This window comes from Balaenoptera ricei, chromosome 5, assembly GCF_028023285.1.
Source record: "Balaenoptera ricei isolate mBalRic1 chromosome 5, mBalRic1.hap2, whole genome shotgun sequence".
In the NCBI taxonomy this organism is placed as follows: Eukaryota; Metazoa; Chordata; class Mammalia; order Artiodactyla; family Balaenopteridae; genus Balaenoptera; species Balaenoptera ricei.
Window position 1 is genome coordinate 143266930 of NC_082643.1, and position 14107 is coordinate 143281036.

General features: G+C 50.2%; 1 protein-coding gene across 4 annotated transcripts in view; it reads right to left on the reverse strand.

The window, feature by feature from the left end:
* PCGF3 (polycomb group ring finger 3) overlaps positions 1-14107 on the reverse strand; it is a 59007-nt gene that overhangs the window by 20854 nt on the left and 24046 nt on the right. For all 4 annotated transcript variants that reach the window (XR_009503413.1, XM_059923807.1, XM_059923809.1 and 1 more), the window contains exons 7-8: positions 6794-6904; positions 5817-5905 (exon numbers count right to left, since the gene is read on the reverse strand). Coding sequence is in view for 3 of the 4 variants with exons in the window: in XM_059923807.1 (XP_059779790.1) it covers positions 5817-5905; positions 6794-6904 (200 nt within the window). In the remaining variant the exon portion in view is untranslated. The remainder of the gene's footprint in view (positions 1-5816; positions 5906-6793; positions 6905-14107) is intronic.

Sequence of the window (14107 nt, forward strand, 5' to 3'; positions counted from 1 at the left end):
GGTCAACCCCGCCCCACCCCAGGCGGCCACCCCTCGGCCTGTGTCTGTGGACCGGCCTCTCCTGGATGGGCTATAGATGGGATCACACAAGACGCAGTCTTCCCGTCTGACTTTCCTCACACAGTAAAGCGGTGGGAGACTCAGGTGCACGGCAGCACCTTGCACCGCTGACCAGTTCCCACTTCTCCACATCCCCGTCAACGCGTGTTAGTGGCTGTCCTTTTGATTGTAGCCATCCTGGTGAGTGTAAAATGCTACTTCATTATGCTTTTAATTGGAATTTCCCTAATGACTAAAGTTGTTGAACATCATTTCACATGACTATTAACCATTTGTAATTCTTCTTCGGTGAAATGTCTACTGAAATCTTTTGCCGATTTCTTAATTGGATTGTTTATCTTCTTATTGAGTTATAAGAGTTATATATTATAGATACAAGTCCTTTTCAGAAATGTGATTTGCCAGTATTTTCTCCCAGTCTGTGGCCTTTTAAAATTTTCTTAATAGTGTCTTTTGAAGAGCAGCAATTCTTTTTTTTTTTCTTTTTTTGGTGGCACTGCCATTAGTCCCCTGACCAGGGACTGAACATGGGCCCTCGGCAGTGAGAGCGCGGAGTCCGAACCACTGGACCACAGGGAGGTCCCAAGAGCAGCAGTTCTTTTTTTTCTTTCTCGAAGTGCTGTTTGCTTTCATGTTCTATTTGTCTTATTCTCTGGCCCCACCATGTGGCATGCAGGATGTTAGCTCCCCGATCAGGGATCAAACCCACACCCCCTGCAGTGGAAGTGTGGAGTCCTAACCACTGGACTGCCAGGCAAGTCCCAAGAGCAGCAGTTCTTAATTTGATGAAGTCAATTTATCAATTTTATTTCCTGAGTTGTGTTCTTGGTTTTGGATCTGAGAACTACAGGCCTAACCCAAGGCCCTAAACAGTTTCTCTCATGTTTTCCTATAAAAGTTTTCAAGTTTTAGCTCTTATATATATATTTTAATCAATTTATTTATTTTATTTTATTTCTTTCATCTTTGGCTGCGTTGGGTCCTGGCTGCAGTGGGCGGGCTTCTCGTTGCGGTGGCTCCCGTTGCGCAGCACGGGCTCCAGGCGCGCGGGCTTCAGCAGCCGCGGCAAGGGGCCTCAGCAGCTGTGGCTCGCGGGCTCTAGAGTGCAGGCTCAGTAGTCGTGGCGCACGGGCCCAGCTGCTCTGTGGCATGTGGGATCCTCCCGGACTAGGGCTCGAACCCGTGTGCCCTGCATCGGCAGGCAGATTCCTAACCACTGCACCACCAGGGAAGCCCTAGCTCTTATACTTTGAGTGAACTTTCGTATGTGGTGTAAGGCAAGGCACAAATGAACCTTTCTCCAACTGTCCCAGCACCATTTGAAGAAGACACTATCCTTTCCCCAGTGAAGGGCAGTGGCACCTGTGCTGAAAACCAAATGACCCTAAATCTAAGGGCTTATTTCTAGACTCCAGAATTGGTTCTATTGACTTAAAAGTCTACCTTAACGCCTATAACAAACGTCTTGATTACTGTAGCTTTTTAGTAAGATTTGATGTTCTAAATTTTCAATGCATGCTTTAAAAAATAACTAGTGGGTCAAAAAGAAATCACAATGAACATTTCAAAATATTTAGAACCAAATAGTATAATGGAAACTATACGAATATTCAACTCAAGAAAGGAGAGAAAGAACACGAGGGAATGTAGAAAACAGCAGAAGGAAGGAACGACTGGCAGAAGAGAACGTGGTTCAGCCTCTGGCAACGACGACCAAGAAAGCGGGAGGCATGCTGTGATGCCAGGGAGAGAGACGGAGAAATAGGGGCACAGGTGGCAAGGCCCGAAGACAAGCAAAGAATTCCAGGAACCGTTTCATGCCCCAAACGTTGAAAACCTAAGTCCAAGCAGAAAGTTTCCTAGAAAAAATATAACTGATCAAATGAACTAAAAAAGAAACAGAAGATGTGAGTAGGATTAAAATCATTAAGGAAATTTAATTTGTACTGATAGTTAAAAATCTTCCTACCCCTCTCCAAAAGAATTAACCAAGATCTGATGGCTTTATATAGGAAGTTTAACCAAAACATTCAACAAAACTGATGCTCTTAATCTCATACAAACTTTCCTAGAGAATAAAAATGGGAAAAGAGAGCCTATCCCCAGCTCTGAGACTTACTACCTTGATACCAAAACTAAACAAATGCACATGAAAAAGGTGTAGGCCAATTCCTGCAAAATGATTGAGAAAAGGTCAAAACACCCAACACACAGGTCCATGAACACAACAAGCGATCTGCATGTAAAGGAACCCAGAGAGCCGCAGCCCCTCCCCAGGAGCTGGAGATGGTCAGGAAACAGACCCGCAGAACCAGGGAGTCTGGCATGGGCAGCGCGGGGAGGACGTGCCCAGGGAGCCTGGCGCCAGCACCCAGGAGTCCGCGAGGGTTGGAGTATTCAGAACATCAGACAGAACAGTGAAATCCTCATCCTGCGGCGTGTGCTACGCACGCGACACAGGACACATTGCCGGTCCTACAGCTGTTCCGTGTCACACGGCACCTCCAGGAAGCGGCTACATGACGCACCTCAAAAAACCTCAAAAGTATAATTTTACCTGAGAAAAGGGAGCTGCACAGAGACACCTGTTCTCGGGCTCTGTGGTTTGTGGCTACGTCATAAACATGAAGATTCAGGACCCTGCTCGGTAAACAGTCTCTGTAGAGCCCAGCAAGTCCCGCGGTTGCTTCCTAACCCATCCCGGGCTGAGCGCTCGGCGCCCTGTGCCACGCACTGCCCACGCGCCTGGCAGGCCCTGCTCCCCGGCCTCGTCTGACCTCCCTGCTCCAGGCCCGGCCCACCCTCTCCCCTCCTCTGCTCCCCACGCCTGGAGCCCCTGGCGTGCCCCTGCCCCGTGGCTCCGAGGGTCCCGACCCCAGGGCGCCTCAGCCCCACGGGGCAGGGGTCCTCGCGGACAGCGCGTGGCGCATCCTGGGGGAGGGCAGGCCGGGCGCCGACCGACCGGGCGCCCCCCTCCTGGCGGCAGGACACCTGATTCCCAAGGGAGCCGCGGGGCAGGCGGCAGGGACACTGCCGAACAGGCGGCTGAACAGACCCCCTTTGAGCCCCACCGTGGACGAAGCCACCGGAAGGACAGAGTGTCCTGCAAGGAACAGGACCGGGACAGCCAGGAGCAGATAAGCCGACAGGGTCCTGATGCCAGAGAGGAGGCGGGGTGACGGCAGCAGGTGGGGGGGGCGACCCCACCCTCGAAACTGCCTGTGTAATCAACAGCAACCCACCCCCCGCACAGGCTGAGGAGGAAGGAGCTGGCCCTGCCCGGCGGGCCTGCAGCTGCCCTGGAGGAGGGAGGGGCAGACGCTCGGGAGGAGCGTCCTAGAACTGAAGTAACAACAGAACAACTTATTTGAAAAAGAGAAGAACAGCTGTGAAGGGGTCTGAAGATGAAGCCCGGGGGCTCAGGGTCCCAGAAGGCAGCGCAGAGAGCGGGGTCCCCGACTGGGAGGAGAAGGTGGGACGCCAGACACAGGATGGTAGCAGAGACGGGCTCCCGAAACCCTGACCTCCCAGGGACAGAGATCCCGCCAAGCTCCGAACGGGGGAAACAGCGCGCTCCTGAGGAAGGGGAACGTCGGAGGAAACGAACGTTCCGGTTACCGGAAGCCACCTGGTGACAGCACGCGGCTCAGAGCAGTGACAGACCAGGTGCGCGGCGCTCGGCCTGGCACTGACTCTCGCCCCACAGCGACACAGCAGGGCCCGCCCCCCGGGCAGGCTGCTGGCTCTTGAAAGCAACTGATCAAAGAGACAAATCTTCGGCATGTTCGGGGTAAAAAAGAAAAGGGAAAAATTAGGAACGATGAACACAGACACTGGAGGTTAAAAACTGACGGAGCAGGGGTTGAGCGAGAGGGCCCTCCCTGTGCCTGGAGGGGCCGGGCCGGCGGCTCTGACCCCAGATCCCGGTGGGGCCTCCAAGCCCAACAAGAGGTAACTCGTCAGAGCCCAGGAGAGGGGACACGCGGGCCCCAGAGGGGTGCCCTTCACCCCAGTGTTTATTCTTCTCTCCATTCACGTGAAACGTATCTGAGCACACCCAGCATTCCACACAGACGTGCTTCTACTCCTGTGATGCTCGTGGCAATGTTTTAACAACACAGAAGCATATAAACTGGAAAATTAAGGTTCCGTTATTCCATTCTTATACCCAAACCACACTATTTAATTATGTCTTTAATAAATATAAGTGTACACATACACACGTTTTACTTATTAAATATATATATACTGACTAGAATATATATATATATAGATAGGTAGATAAAAGCAGACCTTGCTTTATTGTGCTTCGCAGATACTGTGTTTTTTATGAACTGAAGGTTTGTGGCAGCCCTGCGTTGTCAGATGATGATTACCAATTTTTAGCAATAAAATATCTTTTAATTAAGCAATGTACGTTGCTTTTTAGACATGACGAAACTGCACACTAAATATACTACCGCACAGTGGAAACATAACTTTTATATGCACTGGGAAACCCCCAAAATCCACAACCTGTTTTATTACAGTGGTCTGGCACCGAACCACAGTGTCTCCCGAGGTGTCTGTCTGTGTAAACACGTGTGTGGGTAGCTATGCTACATATATACCCTGATACAGCCAATACCCCTACGTTTTCATGGCCATTCCCGAGCTTTTCCTCTCCCACATGAGGCTCAGAAGCAGCTGGTTAAATTCCTATTTATAATAAATGGTTAAAATCACAACCACTGAGATTAATCTGGGGAGAACTCACATCTTAACATCAACCTTCCATCCAGAAACATCCAACTCTTCAGCTTTCTCTTATGTTCTTCCATAAGAAGAACGTGTCTTTGTTTCAGCCTCACACATTTCTCGTTAGGCGGCCTCAGCGTTTTTATTAGTTATGTGAACAAGGCCGCCCACAGCGTCTGAGTATGACACACTGGTCCCATCAACCCAAACGAGCAGTTTCCCTGCGCTGTCCGAGGTGCCACGTCATAAGACGAGTAATCTGAGAGCCATGGCACACCCGGCTCACGTTCTCCCCATCTCCTAACTGTTCGGGCTGGATCCCCCAACTCATGCTGAGTGACAGCTGAGAAGGGACATTTTCTTGTTCTGACACTAATGAGACAACTCGGTTCCATCATCAAGTGTGACAACGGCCGTAGCTATCGAGTCAAGGTACTCCAATAAAAAGATCCATAGACATGGATACGGGATTTTATCAAACTCTTATAGCAGCACTGTGATGATTTAGTTTTCCTTTTCTAATCTGATAAGGTAGTAAGTGACATATGAATAGCGCCCTCAAGGTTACATTCTCACCTTATTTTGCATGGAAGATGCCTGCCCCACATTCTCCACATGACAACCCAGGGTTGGGGTCGGGGGGAGCTGAAGATACCCATGGGGGGTGGAGGCTGAACTTTAAACTTTTTATACCTAAAATGTTCTACAGTGAGTATGCGTTACTTTGGCAATTAAAAAAAGAAGGAAATGGGAATTCCCTGGCAGTCCAGTGGTTAGGATTTGGTGCTCTCCCTGCCGAAGGCCCGGGTTCGATCCCTGGTCTGGTCGGGGAACTAAGATCCCGCAAGCCACGTGGCATGGCCAAAAAAAAGGAAAAAAGGTAAGCAAAGGAAGGAACTGGAAGGAAAAACTAAGAAAGCTGCCGACACTGTAACGTGTGTACTGCCTGCTGCGCTCGGCCTGCTCCTCTGTCAACGAGAAAGCGCCCGCGGGAGGCTGGGGGCCGAGGCCGCGCCCACCTGCTCGTCGCTCCTGTGGTAGTCGCCGTCCTCCTCCTGCTTCTCCTCGGCCGCTTCTTTGTTCGAACTGTCATCCGCTTTGGTTTCTCCTTTTAGCAAAAACAGAAAATACTGGGTCATGAATCCAAAGCGTTAAACCATTGTTTTTTAACTCTACCGTACACTCAAATGCTACAAAAACCCACGGTATTAAGAGTTTGCACACGTGAGAGTCGGGGGAGCGCTGCTTTCCACGGTGCTTTACGTGCTGCGCCCTCGGGGCCAGCGGCACGTGCCCGGGCAGAGGCGCCCCGCCAGCCCAGCACCACCGACGCCTCGCGCCTCAACTACGCCAGGCAGCGAGCCATCCCCGAACTCTCACTGTTCCAGCACGGCTTTAAATGTTAAGACCCCACCTAGGGAAAGGCGGGATTCCTGGCTCCCTAGCTGCCTCTTGGCCTCGCCTCCCCGGGGGCCCCGAGCTCACACAGTCTGCAGCCCCCGCTTCCCCAGGCCGACAGCCAAGCCTCTCCCTCCTGCTCACATTGTTAGAAATGCACACGGCGGACTAAAGGGGCTTCGGAATCTGTGTGGTCCACGGCGTCAAAGATTCAAATAAGTTGTTATGATATGTACAGATTCTAAAGCACCATTAATTTTACGTCAAAGCCAAAGTGGAGTTTGGCCATTCTGCAAGAAAACAGACAAAGCCGGGAGAAGAGCCCTGGGAGGCCCGCCGTCCACATGCCCGTGCCCCCTCCACACCCCACCTCCAGGCACCTTCGGGTACCCCCTCAGGTTTCCTCTCGCTGGCCCACCACGTAACCCCTCGGTCGGAGACCACATTTCTCAGCACCACCTGCTACCGTCAGCACCAAGTGACGCTGACACCTGCCCACACCTCTGTCAAGAACCTGTGTGGCGGGGAGGGGGGGGAGTGGGAGGGACACAAGTGGCTCTTAGCAAAAGGTCTAGTAAATAAAACCCAGCTCACTCACCATTTCGATGGGAATCTAGGTGCTGTTTTGCAGAACAGGTCTCCCCCTTGACGTCTCCAGGCACTTCCAGGCCTAATTTGTGGTAGAATTCCCTCTGTTTTCTCATTTCCGCTATTAAAAATTAATACATAATCCTTAATCTTAAGTAGGCAGTGGATCACATTAAAATTCTGCTCACAAATATCACATGAAGAAAACTGAAGGTTTGGATTAAAAGTCTGAAGGCTTCTACTCGTGAGAAAATAACAGCTTTGGACCGTGCCCCCTCAAATTTTGGAGCAGCTGCCAGCTGTGGGCCGTGGGACGCGTCCCGGCGTGGGGCCTGAGCCCCCCAAGTGGAGGTGCTGCTGGTTCTCTGGACGCGCGTTCACAGCCCCGCGGGCCCCTCCCAGGCAGGGCTGCCGTCCCCACCCCTGCTGTGGCCGCCCGTAGGCGTGCCCGACGGGGGGAAACCAGTACCCCTTGGTGTCTGCGGCTGGCGGTCACAGCTCGCTGAGTCCTGGAGGCATGGAGCCGCCCACCACAGGGGAAGGGTCCCTACTGAATGGGGGCGACGGGCACCACGCGGCCTCCCGCCCTGGCCGTCGGCCTCCGGCCACTGAGTGGGGACGGGGCCAGGCGGCGAGAGGACAGCTGGTCCAGGCTGGACCCTCGCACGTTCCTGGGAAGGGCCGACTCTGTGACACAAGGTAGCTACTGACATACAGCTCACATGCACGTAACGAAGCAGCGGTCACTGCCCAGGGCCACACGGGAGGTAGCAAAGGAAATTTAAACCCAAGCTGCTCAAACCAATAACGTATAAGTCACGCTGTGAAAAATATTTATGTGCAGGTGACCAAGGAAAGCTCAGTGGCACTTTTCGCCTGCACGTCTGTCTTGCCTAAACACCATGAGCTCCGCGAGGGCCGGGAACATGCCTTGGTCACGTCCTGGACCCACACAGACATTCCAAACTATCTGATTGTGCAGCAAAAAATAAAAGTGTGAGGCAGCGGACTCGGACGGAAAGAGGGAGGCCTCTCAGAACTGAACTGATGGGCGCAGGCCAGCCCAGAGCCGGCGGCGTTGGAACCAAGGACGGCGAAACCACGAGTCTGGAAAGTCTGGGATCAGCTTGAAAGCAAACATTTCCCTTAAACAGTCACATAAATGCCGGCAGAGGAATGGAGGCCTGAAACGCACTGCTGGTGGTGGGAGCCCGTTCCCATCTGTCCTTCAGGGAGGGCGGGGTCTGCAGGTAACAGCCCCACTGGTCAACGCGAAGAGGGACTCCTCACCTGACGGGTGACAGGATGCAGCTTCACACATGGGCAGACACTGCACTTGGAACGCAGGGAGGGTCTGTGGCCGCCCCGCGTCAAGCGAGTCTGTCGGCACCTTTTTCCAACAGCATCTGCTCCCTTTGGGTCTCTGGGTCCCGTTTTGGTAATTCTCGCAATACGTCAAACTTTTCCATTATTGTTTTATTTGTTATGGTCTCTGTGATCAGTGATCTTTGACGTTACTACTTTAATTGTTACTTTTGTTTTGTGTTTTTTTTTTTTTTTTTTTTTTTTTTTTAAATTTTTATTTATTTATTTATTTATGGCAGTGTTGGGTCTTCGTTTCTGTACGAGGGCTTTCTCTAGTTGCGGCAAGTGGGGGCTACTCTTCATCGCGGTGCGCGGGCCTCTCACTATCGTGGCCTCTCTTGTTGCGGAGCACAGGCTCCAGACGCGCAGGCTCAGTAGTTGTGGCTCACGGGCCTAGATGCTCTGCGGCATGTGGGATCTTCCCAGACCAGGGCTCGAACCCGTGTTCCTTGCATTGGCAGGCAGATTCTCAACCACTGCGCCACCAGGGAAGCCCCTTGTTTTGTGTTTTTAATGAAAAGATGTATATTGTTTTTTAGGCATAATGCTATTACACATTTAATAGACCACAGTACAGTGTAAACATAACTTTTTTATATGCACTTTTATATAGTTGTGCGATTCACTTTATTGCGATATTCGCTTTACTGCGACGGTCTGAAACCGAACCTGTGGTATTTCCAAGGTCTGCCTGTACCTGGTTTTAATTTCCATTTCTTTAATTTTCACCTATAAGAATGAAAAAGGATTGAAAAATAACAATACTCAATGTCAGATATACACAGGTGTAGAAATGTCAATTGGGATAACTTTTCAGGAAAGTACCTCGGCATATATATAAAAAATATTTAAAAACTTAACTGCTGACCCAAAAGTCCCTACTGCTAGTAATCTATCCCAAGGAAATAACCAGGTAAGGGCATAAGGAGATAAAACCTTATTTGCAACACTGAAGTATCAGAAACAACCTAAATGCTAAGTGTCTGACAACGTGGGCTGGGCCAATCAGAAGAGCTGACCCCCTGGGGCTTCCCTGGTGGCACAGTGGTTGAGAATCCCCCTCCCCGGGGCTTCCCTGGTGGCGCAGTGGTTGAGAATCCGCCTGCCAATGCAGGGGACGTGGGTTCGAGCCCTGGTCCGGGAGGATCCCACATGCCGCGGAGCAACTAAGCCCGTGCGTCACAACTACTGAGCCTGCACTCTAGAGCTCGCAAGCCACAACTACGGAGCCCGAGTACCACAACTACTGAAGCCCACACACCTAGAGCCCGTGCTCCACAACAAGAGAAGCCACTGCAATGAGAAGTCCCCGCTCGCCACAACTAGAGAAAGCCCACGCACAGCAACAAAGACCCAATGCAGCCAAAAATTAAATAAATAAAATGAAATTTATTAAAAAAAAAAAAAAAAAAAGAAGAGCCGACTCCCCGCCAGCCTCATTCTGTCCCAGCAGACATTTCCAGACAGGGCCACAGAGCCTCAGAACCCTTCTCAACACCACACTAGAGATACCACCACCATCCACTACTGACAGCTGACATGCAAGATAAATCTAACTTATCTGCTACGCTGGGGTAAGAGAGTGGGCCATTTACTCAGTGGATACTTTGCAGCCAACAGGAAAGATGACAGAGATCATATTTATGGATGTGGGGCAGCTCTACAACCAACTGTTATGAGAACATTATAGACAGAACATGACCCCATTTTTGGGTGAAAGTTATGATAGTGGTATGGCTAGGACGCCGTGAGTTCAGGGGAGGGAGGAAAGGCTTATAAAAAGTAACACTGCCCTGGGCACATGTATTTCACTGCACCACAAACCTCGGGATTATCACAACAGATGCAGAAGAAGCATCTGATGGAATCCAACATCCACCCGACACACAGCGGCCGCGCCTGATGAAGGGCATGCGGGAGCCTGCAGCCGACTTCAGGCTTGCAGGTCAGAGACTGAACACCTCCCCGGGATCAGGAACAGGAAGGATTCCACATCACAGAGTTCTAGCCCAGGGCTGGCAGACGCTGCTGTGAAGGACAGACAGTAAATATTTGGGGCTCTGTAAGCTAAACATCAAAACTGAGATATTTTATCAGTACTTACATAACAGAAGAGAGAACAGAATTTTTATTGAGGAAACTGAAATAGATATATATTCAATACAATATGTACATAGGCATACATATCGGGTGCATTGCTGCCATTATTATTTTGAACAAACTGTTATCTATCAGATAAATGAAGAATAAGAAAATTAAGCGTCTTCATTTTACTTTCACTTATTTCTTCTTTGATGCTCTTCCTTTCCTTAGTAGATCTGAGTTTCCGACCTTTATCATTTTCCTTCTTTCTAAAGAACTTCTTTTAACAACATTTCTAGAAGGCAGATCTACTGGCAACAAACTCCCCCAATTTCTCTTTGTCTGAGAAAGTCTTTACTTCTCCTCACTTCTGGAGGATAATTTCTCAGCGTACAGAATCCTGGGCTGCTGGTTTTTCTCTCAACGCTGTAAATATCTCGCTTCACTCTTTGCTTGCATGGTTTCTAAGGAGAGGTCAGATGTAATTCTTATCTCAGTCCCCCTGTAGGTAAAGTGTCCCCCTCCCCTCCCACCCCCCAGCTCCTTTGGGATTTTTTCTTTTCTTTGATTCTCTCTAAGTTGAAACCGACATGCCCAGGTGTAGTTTTCCCAGCATTTGTCCTGCTGGGTGTTCTCTGGGCTTCCTGGATCTGTGGTTTGGTGTCTGACATTGATTTGGGGAAATTCTCAGTTAAAATGTTTCAGTATTTCTTCTGTTCTTCCCTGTCTTTTCCTTCTGGATTCCCCATTATGTTACACCTTCTAACCCCACAGGCCTTAGATGTTTTGTTCTGTTCTTTTCAGCCTTTTCTCTTTGCTTTTGGGTTTTCAGGGACTCTGTTGAGATGTCCTCTCGCTCAGAGGTTCCTTCCTCAGCCGTGTCCAGTCTAATCAGCCCATCAAAGGCAACCTTCATTTCTGCTGCAGGGCTCTGATCTCTGGCGTTTCTTTTTGGTTCTTCCTTAGGATTTCCACCTCTCTGCTCACATTCCCCATTATGTCCTGCATGCTGTCTACTTTTTCATTAGAGCCCTCAGCACGTTGACCACAGTTGTCTGAAGTCCCGGTCTGATAATCCCAACATCCCTGCCACGTCTGGTTCTGATGCGTGTTCTGTCTCTTCAGATTCTGTTTTTTGCCTTTTAGTATGACTCATAGTATTTTTCTTGTTAGCTGGACATGATACTGGGTAAAAGGTACTGCTGTAAATAGGCCTCAGTGCTGTGGTGGTGAGGTGTTGGGGAGGGGACATCCTACAGCCTTGGTGAGGGTTGTCCTTGGTGAGCTTGGGCCTCTGGACTGTGAACTTCGCTTGTGCTTCTCAGGTTTTCCTCCCCACTCGGGTGGAGTTGGGTCTTTCCTGCCCCCAGGCCAGTTTTGCTCTGATAATAGTCCAGCAGACAACGTTGTGGTAACTGGGTCCCCGGAGGTCAGGTCTTCCTCAGACGTACACGGGGCTCGGGGCACTTCTTTCCCCTCCCCTGCTGGGGGAACCTGGTCGAGTTCCTGGAGGCGAACCTCACAGCATCGCGAGGCCCGCTGTGACAGCCCCCGGGCAGGTCTCAACTCTTGGACTTGTCCACCAGGAGCCTCAGCGACCCCTCAGTCACAGGTCAGGCTCTCCTGCCCAGGCTCTGCTTCCTGGGCGTTTCCAGTCCTTAGTCTGCGGCAGGCAGCCGTGTGCCCCTGCATTCGTGGTCAGTCCCCCATGTCGGGGGCAGCGGCTGGCCCTGCACCTTCCTCTCTTACAATCTAAGAACTGCTGATTGTTCAGTGCGTTCTGCCTTTTACTTGTCGTTGGGACGAGTGGAGACTTCTAAGCTCCTTACGTGAGGCACCAGAAACATGAAGTCACGAAGTTAAAAACACAGTAGTAATAACTGAGCATGAAATTTGCAGTGCAGGCCACTAACGAGAAGAACGGATGCCTGTCGGGGTGGGGGGGGATAACATTTGTTCAGTGGGGTAAAAAGTGAGTGTTGCTTATCGTCAAAATTGACTGCTCATGTTCATCTGTAATGAGATCTTACATATTTCACCTTGAAAATGTCTTTGCACACAGAAATACTGACCTCAGTCCAGAGCAGTCATCACTCAGAAGGCGTTGAGGGAATTCTATTAGATTCTTCTCTTGGGACTTGCCTGTGTTCTGCAGACTGACCACTTCCCAGTGGAGGTCAGGTGGATGGCCCTCGACTGCACAGGTATATGGATTCTGAAGCACGGAAGCTGCTTCCCCTGCACCAGGCCCCCGACTCCACCAGGGCTGCTTGCTGGCGCTCAGCAAACAGGCCTGCTGTGAGTCTGGGGGTGGTCTCCGCCCCCCTTGAGCTGCCGACAGCCCGGGGCGTCTGCACGGCAGCTGGATGGGGCTTGCGATTCGAGAGATGTTCGTTGTTGAAAACTTCCCACGTTGTAGGTTTTGCATTTCAGTATTGCTCTACCTTATGACATTAGGCTGGATTCATCAAGAAACATTATCAGGTCTTTAACAAAAGCAAATTTCCAAAGCCATTCAGTTTGACGTTGTTAAAGGTGTTTCTTTTCATTCAGAAAAATTTCAATCTGCCCTTAGCTCAAAAAACCCCCCAAAAAACAAAAAAACACACACACCAAAAAACTACCACCGCCAAGGCATCAAAATATTGTGTGGCTGTGATAAGGAAAGTCGGGATATTCAGGTTTTAATTCTGACAAAAATTCACACAAATGATTACATCCAAAAGCGTGAATGAATTCCACCGTGGACACCACTGGTTCAGAACATACGAAAGATCCAAGTATTTTCTGCCAAGTATCTACTGATGAGTATCGTGATGAGCTTTCATTTAAAACCTAACGTTTTCACAAGTTTACTTAATTTGTTCAACCAAGTATTTCCCTGACCCCCACACACGTTCACCAACACGGCTGTAACACATCTCAACAGAGCCCGCTTCAGGTTGTACTGAATTAGCATTTTCTCAACTTCCTGGAAAACCCTCTCTCCTGCAGCTGTGCCCCGTAGACTCTGCGCAGAGGCCCATTCGCCCGTCACATCAAACACACCCAATAAACACCGCGCAGACTCGGAGACTCCAGAGCCAGGGAAAAGCCCTCAAACCGCCCGCCTTGCTTCTGAGGGTCGGTGCTGCTCCTAGCTGTCCGCTCCCTGAGCGACAGCTCCCGCAGCGGCTGCTGCCCTCAAACAAGCTCGCTTTCTCCGGACAGACTTCCTCAGCTGCCGCAATCAAACAACATTTAATCAACTTACCATTAGTAAGTGATTTTCCTTGCGTGACCAACAAATGAACCAATCAGAAACTTACTCTGATTGCAGCCTTATAGGTTATTCTTATTTTTGTGAAGAACTCCTGCTATGATGAGACATTCCATTTTAAATTTTCAATTCTTTCTAAACGTTGCTTTCCTCTGAGTGTTCAGTCTGATGCCTACACGTGTCATAACTTTTTATTTTAACACAGATGTAGTGTCACCACAAGATAAACAGGATGCTTCCCTGGCTGACAGTGACAATCCAAGGACAAAACCATCCACCCATCACCATGGCTGAAAAGCTGGACGCTTCTCCCCTTGTTCTGACGTGGCGGGTGCTGGTAACGCAGCCTCCACGGCGTCTGTGCCGACGGGGCGGGTCCATCTGCCGCAGATGCTTCCCCCGCCGTCGAGTGTGAGACAAACGTGCGTCCCTGAATGAGCGGGGCTGTGTTCCAACGAACTATCCATGGATGGTGACATCTCAACACAAAACTTGCACGTCACAAAATATTCTTCTTCAATTTTTTCCAACTATTTAAAAATGTGGGGACTTCCCTGGTGGTCCAGTGGTTAAGAATCCGCCTTCCAATGCAGGGGACACGGGTTTGAGCCCTGGTCC